The 8,776-nt window shown below is 61.2% G+C and overlaps 1 protein-coding gene across 1 annotated transcript; it reads left to right on the top strand.

Moving 5' to 3' along the window:
* The first annotated feature begins 5,776 nt into the window (after positions 1-5,776).
* LOC119105970 (uncharacterized) lies at positions 5,777-8,558 on the top strand. Its single transcript, XM_037229560.1, has 6 exons — positions 5,777-5,823; positions 6,176-6,313; positions 6,691-6,810; positions 7,355-7,639; positions 7,971-8,072; positions 8,310-8,558. Exons 1-6 carry the CDS (start codon positions 5,800-5,802, stop codon positions 8,433-8,435), a joined length of 795 nt encoding a protein of 264 aa, XP_037085455.1. The 5' UTR covers positions 5,777-5,799; the 3' UTR covers positions 8,436-8,558.
* Positions 8,559-8,776: the final 218 nt, after the last annotated feature.

Below are 8,776 nucleotides of genomic sequence, written 5' to 3'. Positions count from 1 at the left end.
GAGCGAGCTGGCGTACGAGCGCCCCTCGCCCGAGAGCCGGCTGCAGCGCGTGCTTGACTCGATCGCGGCCGAGCACCGGGCGGCGGCGCGACCCGGCGGCGTGGCCGCGCCGCGCCCCCCTGCCGCTGGCCGAGGCGGCGCCGCGCGCCTACTGCTCCGTCGACGCCATGATCGAGTGGCGCTCGGCCGACGAGGAGCTGGACCACATTTACGAGGAGATCCCGGAGAGGCGGCAGCGGCCGCGGCTGCGCGCACTCCTGCAGGCGGCGGCGGCCGGCTCGCCCGAGCAGGTGCGCTCGATGTTTGGCGGTGCCTCGCGAGCCGAGATCCTCAGCTACCTGCAGACGGCGCGCGAGCGGCAGCTGACCACCGAGGCAGAGACCGAGTACGGCTGGGGCGCGCCGGACTGCACCGGCCACACCAGCCCGCGCAGCTCCAACAGCGACTCTTCCGAGTACGGCAGGCCCGCCAGCTCCAAGGTACGCGGCCGTCCGGCCGGCCGGTCGGCCCAGGCGGCGCGGGGCGGGAGACGATGTGCGTGAGGCGCTGCTCTGAGTTTTATGGAGCTCGTGTGCACCCGAGAAAAGGCAAATTTATGCAAAGCACCTCTGATGGACACATCGGTAATTGGATGCTGTGTTAGGCGGACGGGCAACGGCATATGAATGAGGGCGTCGTTAACCTGCGGATAAAGGTTTCAGCCCAATGTACACCTAACCCAAATACCTATCAACGGGGATCTACGCCCAGGCGCCCTGCGTGAGTGCCGCTCACGCTGATCCAAGTAGGGCCATGGCCGCCGAGCTGAGTGCGAGGGCCACCCTGTCCGGTTTGAAGCGTCCCCCGGAAGAGCGGGCAGTGGGGCGGTCGCCTCAGCTGGCCCGAGCTGGGCCCGCCCGTCATTATACCACCCGTCCGGCCGCGCGCCGCGCCCCGCCCCTCTTCCGAGCGGACCGCACGGGGCGCCGGCCGAGCCCAGACGACCGCCCTGACTTCCTCCGCGCGGGACCGACATCCCCGACGTGTTAGCCGCCGGTCTGCCTGGCTGCTGTTGGCTTCCCTCACCAGCGTAGCTACCAACTTAGCTTGTGGGTTCCACCGTAAGGGAAAATAGGGAACATGCTCTCCTGACATGCCGCGGAGTTTAACGCGATGCGTATGGCGTCGCGGAGAAAAGGCGCGTTAACTCACGCTTTTTATACTTGGCGGGTCTTCCCGCTCGGCCTACCAGATTAAATCAGCCCAGTCCAGCCCGCCAGTTCTGACCGCTGAGGTCATCACGCTGCGCCACTTCTGACCGATATCCAGTAAGGTCGCGCCGGCGCCGCCGCCCCGCCCGTCCCGCATCGCCGAGCGGCGATCGGCCGCTCCGCCAGCTGTCAGCGCGCACAATGTCCCACTAATCGACCGCCGCTCCTAAGCGCGACCTCGGCGAGGTCAGTCCGCAGACCGGGCCCGCCATTAGCGCGGTCGACCCGATAGCGGCGGTGGCGGCGGCGGCGGGACAGTGCCGCCCCTGTCCGGCCGACGCTGACGGGCGGTGTGTGCGGACAGGGCGGCCGCTGTCTGTCGGCGGAGGTGGAGCGGACAGACTCGGGCGTCGGCTCGGAGACGAGCAAGGCGCCGGTGCGGTCGGGCCAGCTCGGCGCCCACGACTGCGACGACTGCCGCCAGCCCGTACAGACCCAGGTCACCGACAGGTGAGTGCCGGCGCAGAGGATCCAGTGCAAAGCGGGTGGCGAATTAGCCTCGCTCTGACCGCTCACGCCGTGATCGTATGTCTGGTGATTTAGGAGGTCGTCAAACATGCCATCTAAGCAACGGTCGTGTAATGACAGTCGCTGCTGCCCGTCATGTCCACCGGCCGTGGCTTGGACCAGATCGCCCTGCCGTCAGAGTTCGTCAGGGTCCGTTATCGAGAGGCCTCCGCTCACCGGCCGGGAGTCCCAGAGGTGTTAATCGGCCCTGCTCCCTGGCACCGGGTCGGGCGCCGGCGGCGGACGCCGGGTCCGGCCTGACCTCTGTCCGCGCGGCCGGCGCTATTAACCCCGGGCCGTGGGAACCGCCGCACCTTTTTGCGCCGGACACCAGCTGCTCGCTGAACCAATTAGGATAATGGCGGGCGAATGAAGGCGTCGCGTCGCCGTCCGGCGAGACGTCGCCACGGCCGGCCGGCCTTAGGCGGCGCTGCTTGCGTAGCCAAGCCTGCAGCAGCCCGTCTATACTCCCGTTACGTAGAGACGCTACCTCTCAGCGTTAATGGACGGCAGGTCGGGCGACGCAGTGACACGGCGCGGTCACACGTGTCACGCGGTGTCACCGTGCGGTCGGGCTCGGTCACGCCCGGACCATGTGTGGACGCTCGTGTCGCAAAGTAACACCGGTACAATTCGGGTCACTGGTCGCATGTGGCTTACTTCGATAATTTTATGACTCCATGAAACGATGGGAACCTTTCTTGCCAAAACGCAGCGGATGAACGTCGTCCACGCGCCGCCGCCGTGCAGACTGTGGACGGCTGTTTGTCCGGACGCCACCGCTGTCTGGACGGCAGCACTGTCCGGACCACCGGCCTCCCGACCGCGCCGATCGATCTCCGGTCGGCCGGCCTCCCTCTGCCCCGGCCACGGTTTTTACACACGTGGTTAAAGTCGAATCAGCCGCCGCCGCGATGAGCCTGAATTACAGCTCGCGGCCGCACGGGCAGGCGCGATCGTCGGTCCCGAGGTGCCGAACGGAAACCAGTGAGCGGCCGCGGCGTCACGGCGCGCTCATCGCCGGTGCCGGGGTCGGTGACCTGACGCGGTGACCTTGACCCGGCAGCGGGGTGCGGTTCGACCCGTCCGTGTGCAGGAAGTGCCACAAGAAGCGTCAGGAGCGCAAGGAGATCCTGACCGAGATCGTGGAGACGGAGCTCAAGTACGGCCGCGACCTGCGCGTCATGCTGGAGGAGTTCTACCGGCCGATGCTGGTGGCCGGCCTGCTGACGCATGAGCAGCTGTCACAGGTGAGCCTCAGCCCGTCACAGGTCGGCAGCTGTCACAGGTGAGCTTCAGCCCGTCACAGATCAGCAAATGTGAAGGAGTCAGCAGTTGACACAAGTAAGCTGCAGGCACAGGTTATGATCCAGTACAGGTCAGCAACTGGCGCGGATCAGCAGCTGTCACAGGTGCGCTGCAGTCGGTCACATATCCGCAGTTGCCACACGCCAGCTGTGGCGTAGTCCAGGCCAGCAGCTGTCACAGGCCAGCAGCACTCCCAGCTTGGTTGCCATCCAGCCGTCAAGCGACTGGTGCAGCCTGCTACTGGCTGCTCCATCAGCATCACGGATCCCGAGAAAAAGTCAAACAAAACTGATGCGGGAAATTCCTTATATGGCGCCCTTATCAATGTAGCGGTCGTGCTATATCCACTCTTGGAAAGGAAGGTGGTGGTGGTGGTGGTGACCATGGCGTTCCAGTCGCGGCACAATCTGTATCTAGCCATGCCTACTTGCACATTGTCCGCCTCCTGACCCGCAAATAACTCCCCCTCCCCTCAGACCAGCTACCTGTTTAAAGCAAACGGCATTGTTGATCATCCCAGACATTGTCGATATAGCAGCAGCTTCACATGCAAACGATCACCTGGAAACTGCGATAAGGAGCTATGAGGACTATACGTCATGTTTTGTTTTGTACTGTAGGCGTTGGTAACAACATAAACCAATATCAATGATAAAGCGGGAACAAGGATGTATGCAAGAGTGCGGGGGACCGGGGACACGTCATTATCAAGTACGGGAGACCGGGGACACGCCATTATCAAATTGCTACACGTATGAATACGCATGAGGCTAAAGGTCTCCCCCATTCCAAAACCGTGCGTTCGCTCCAGTGCGTAATCAAGCCAAAGTGCACTGCTGCTGGAGAGCTCCACGACACCTCGTTCTCCTTCTTCACGTGCACATGCCCCCGCGCCTCTCAGATATTTCTCAACGTGGAGGAGCTGCTGGAGGTGAGCCGCCAGCTGACAGCGCGGCTCAAGGAGGCGCTGGAGGCGGCGCTCAACCAGGGCGACGACGACCTGCTGTCGGTCAGCATCGGCGACGCCTTCCTCGACGGCCTGGACAACACGCTGAGGGCGTTCGAGACTTACTGCACCAAGCAGGCGAGTACCCCCGCCGCCGCCGGCTGACGTGTCACGTGACAGTGCTCTCGGCGAATCACACGCGAAGGAGAATGCCTCGCGGGTGTGGTGACTGGGTACAGCGCGCTACCGCGGGGTCCCGGCCGGCGGCGGCAGCAGCTACCGGGCCAGGCTTGATGCCGGCTCAGCCGCGGCGGCAGCAGCTACCGGGCCAGGCTTGATGCCGGCTCAGCCGCGGCGGCAGCAGCTACCGGGCCAGGCTTGATGCCGGCTCAGCCGCAGCGGCAGCAGCTACCGGGCCAGGCTTGATGGCGGGCTCGTCTGACAGTGCGCGGCGAAAGTCTGCGATGGATTTTATCAAAACTGATACCAAGTAAGGGGCAGGAATATCAAGTATGTGGTTCAGCCAGGTGAAGCAGCCGCAACTGTTTGGAATTTGCGCAATGGTGAAAGCAGGTGAACAATGATAGTGGAATGATGTAAAGGGCTTCACAATCCACAAGCGTTTTTTGCACCTTTGATTGCGCTTTGTTTGCTCTCATACATATGGATAAGTTACAGAGGCTCTTATGAGCGATCGTGCGCTTTGTTTGATAGTCCAAGACATTAACCATGATGTCGACATTTAAGAGTCTACAAAAAGCTAAATTTGCTGATAAACTACGCTGACGTTCTATCGTGTGGAGGGGCTAACAGAACCACGCTGGTAAATGAAAGTGAAGAAAATACACAGAAAAGTTCATCGTTGCAACCATTCGGGCAAATTGTCCACATGATACTGTAGAATTCAAAGCGTGCGAAGCTTCCATTACAACCACGCCGACCGAACGCGGTCATCGATTTTGCACGAGCGGCACACCCCGTATAGCGCAGCGCAGATTTAGCCCGAGTGGTGCGGCCACTTGCTACCCTCGGGCCGTCCAACGGCGCCCCCGCAGGCCCAGCCGCCTGGTCGGTTGAGGGAAGTGAGCGGGTCAACCCCGCATGCGGTGTGTTGCGGTGGGGCCAGCCCGGCCGGCCGGCGCCTCGCCGCGGCCGGCGCGCCGCAGAGCCGCCGGCGCGTGCCGCCCGTGCCTCCGACGCCGGGCTTTTTGTGCGGCCGGCCATCACACCAGCGTCGGTCTGACGGCCGCGGGCCGCGCACAACCTCGCTGATGGACGGGTCGGCTGCAAAACGGGGCACACGCCGTCAACGCCTCACGCTTTTGTAGCGCGGATAGCGTCCGTATCAGGGCCGCCACAACGGGAAAGAAGCCTGGAGCCGTTTAATGAGGGAATCACTTAGAGACGAAAAACGGGAACGACTGGCAAGAAGCAAATGTAATTGGGAATATATAAAAGAGACTGGTGTAAAAGCCAGTCACAGCATCACGTGGCGGTGTATGCTCACGATGTAGCATACCAGCTGGAATATCTGCGGTACAGGGAGTTGTTTTACACACTTTCCCTCGCACACCCATGTAATGGGATGTATTGACACATTTCTCAAGTCCATTTGGCTGTTCGTGATTGCGTTCACATGACCTTGTGGTCAGAACCCGCTCGGCTCTGACCGTCGGTGTTGTTTGCAGGGCGCTGCATCCCTTCTTCTCGCCAATCTGGAGAAAGAGAAGGAGCTGCTGCGCGTCTTCCTGAAGGTCTCCCCAGATGGAGAACAACCTCTTGCGGCGCATGAACCTCAGCTCCTTTCTCATGGTAATGACCGGGTGACCTGCCCGGTCTTCAAGTCTGCAAGAATGCCAATGTCGCCTAATTTGCATCAAGGCAAATGGAGTACAGGTGGAAGCGATCTTTGGTCCTGGGTGTGTTATCATGGTCCAATCATTACAAAAAGCCCAACTACAATTGTAATCCAAACACATTTTGTAATTGAGTGAGAAAATCCCACTATTGAGCTTCCAGCGAGTCAAGGATTAAGGAAAATGACGGGTGTTTTACATGGGAGGGTGTGGAGGCACCTAGTGAGCGCGTGGGAATGTACCCCAAGTCCCGCCGGTCCAGGATTTTCAGCGGTATGCGGCGAACTTACGTCGGCACCACGCCCCAGGTACCGATCCAGAGGGTGACCAAGTACCCGCTGCTGCTGTCGCGCCTGCGGAACGTGACGCCGGTGGGCCACGAGAGTGGCGCACCGCTGGCCGACGCCCAGGAGCGTATTGAGCTCCACCTGGAGCACATGAACGCGGTCAGTGCACGGAGTGGAGCCCGCAACCGGGCCGGGACCGACGGCCCGGCCTGCCGGCCTGCCAGGCGTGTCCGTGGCTGCTGGTGACTGTCAGGCAGCGTACCGAACCGCTTAATGTGAACGGCGCGCATTTGTATAACACAAGAGAAGTTGTTAACAAGAAATCTTGACGCTGCGCTGCTGACATAAAGATGCAACGATATTGACGCGAGATTCGTTCATGCAAAGTTTTTGCAATGTCCCGGATCTTACACAGCCTTGCGGCCTGCCCCCCCCCCCCCCCCCCCCCCCCCCCGGCCGGCCGTTCCGCCGTACTCGTGCCGTGGCTGGAACGTGGCCGGGCCGTGCGTGACCGCCCCTGTCCGGTCCGCCGGCAGACGGCCAAGGACAGCGGCGGATCTCGCATCTGGAGGCGCATCTCCATGATGGGCGGCGCCGCCACGCCCATCAAACGGAGCGTCTCCGAGCAGGACATCACGACCCTCCGGCTGCGCAAGGTGAGCAACCGCGACAGGGGGCGCTCGGGCCCGTCCTTGCTCAGGACGTTACCGCACAGACTGAGCTAGCGGACACGAGGCGCCTCGCCGGAGCTCTGGCCAGAACGTCAAAGGTTCACTACGGGTAGGAGTGTGCTCAAACGGTGTCGTAGCCGCGTGGTCTTCTGGAACGTGCAGTTAAGGTACCCGTAGTGTTCGAGGTACGCGTTTGGAGCGCTTCGGCCCGGGTGAGATGCGACGCTCAGCCGTCTCTCGGTGCCCGTGACGCGGAAACGTCGTGCTGTTTTTACGTTGGTGTGGATTGGACCTGATGGGGATCGCAGTATTGATTGATTTGATGATGTGGTTTCTTGTGCAAATCAACTCTGAATGTTTTGCTTGCAAAACATCTACCATCCACGTCGTCATTACGAAGCTGTTCGTGCCGACGTTCGGTATTCTGCCTGTTCTCATTCCTGCTGCGCGCGTGATCTGGCGCCGGACACTGCCTCGTGCCATGCTCTGCGACGCGGAAAACCGACTGACGCCGCGGCGCCGCCGACAGTTTGGCCTGGAGACGCTGGAGTGGCCGGCCGAGGAGTCCAGCGTTGCACTCGACGGCCGGCTGCTGTACACGCTGCCGTCGGAGAACAACTGGACGCGGCGCGGCCGGTTCTCGGTCCGCATGACGGCCGTGCACGCGCTGCTGGTGACGCTGGGCGGCGCGCCGGCCGACTGGAGCGCCCAGCTGGGCGGCCAGCGGCCGCTGCTGCCGCGCACCGGCCGCCTCCGGCAGACGGCGCTGCTGCTGGTCAAGGACAAAGCGCCCGGACGTATGGCGCTGGCCAGGGTAGGCCACCGCCCACGCAGACGGTCGTCACACGAGGGCCCGCCGATAGATGGCGGGACTTCCACATGCAGCGGCCTGTTGTATACCAGGGTCTCGATACTGCCACCCCAGTTTCTTTGCTCCACTTCGAGATGCTTCTGAATGCAGAGAAGCACAGAAGCAAGTCGTTTAGTTGGGTGTCTATGTTCATGTTGCACGTCTAAATGGATGTGAATCAATGCTACAGTGGGAGAACGTGCACGAGAATAACATAGCAGCATTTGCAAGCATTCAAGGTCGGTGTGATCCATTGTCAGTTTGGACCCAATACGAGTTGATTACCGTGTTTCAGGACCCGATAAATCTGGACAAGTGCATCATTTGCACAGATCCGGAGGTTCGAGACTGCTTTGAAATTCACGAGCACACAACCAAAGAATCACTCATTGTCAAGGTAAGACGTCAGGATAAACTGAGCAATGCTGGTCAGCACGCTGACACCCCAGACCACTGACAAAAAATTTTCACCTTGTCCACCACTCCCAATGGTGCGTCTTCTAGTAATTTGTTCTACGCGACCGCTTCTGTGTTTCTTGCCCCTGTTACAGTGAGCGCACGGTTTAGTCGTCTTTGGATCCCAGACTCTCGTCCGTTCTCACTCTACTCATGACCGGTTCTTGGCTCCATCCAGGCAGAGGACGCCGAGCGGACAGAACTGTGGCTCCGGCACCTGCAGTACTTCGCACAACGCCTCGGGGGCTGGAGAAAGCGGCGCAACGGCCTGGCCAACATCATGATAGGCCTTTCCGACGTGTAGGTGCTGCCACCTAGGCAATGCTGTGACACCTGGTGCTGCCATCTGTGATAATCAGCCGACGCACACCCGTCAGGCCGGCTGAGCGTCAAGCGGACATGGCCTGCGTGCGCCGCTGACCTGTCCGTGACCTGCGCGCGACGGCGGCCCACTCCGCCGCACGGTAACCGTGCTGGTGGCCTGGTGGGTCTGGGAAGAGTTAACCGTAGGCGTGAGGCTAATCCGGGAAGCGGCGAGTACGACGTAGCATGCGTGCTTTCGCGGCTTGCGTAGCGTTTGTCAGTGCTAATATACGCCAAACAAAACACGTGTCGTCGAGGCGAAGAACGTTATGCTGGTACCCC

Source organism: Pollicipes pollicipes, unplaced genomic scaffold (assembly GCF_011947565.3).
Source record: "Pollicipes pollicipes isolate AB1234 unplaced genomic scaffold, Ppol_2.1 Scaffold_6138;HRSCAF=7277_pilon_pilon_pilon, whole genome shotgun sequence".
In the NCBI taxonomy this organism is placed as follows: Eukaryota; Metazoa; Arthropoda; class Thecostraca; order Pollicipedomorpha; family Pollicipedidae; genus Pollicipes; species Pollicipes pollicipes.
The sequence above is the reverse complement of the archived record's forward strand: the minus strand, read 5'-3'. Positions and strand labels throughout refer to the sequence as shown.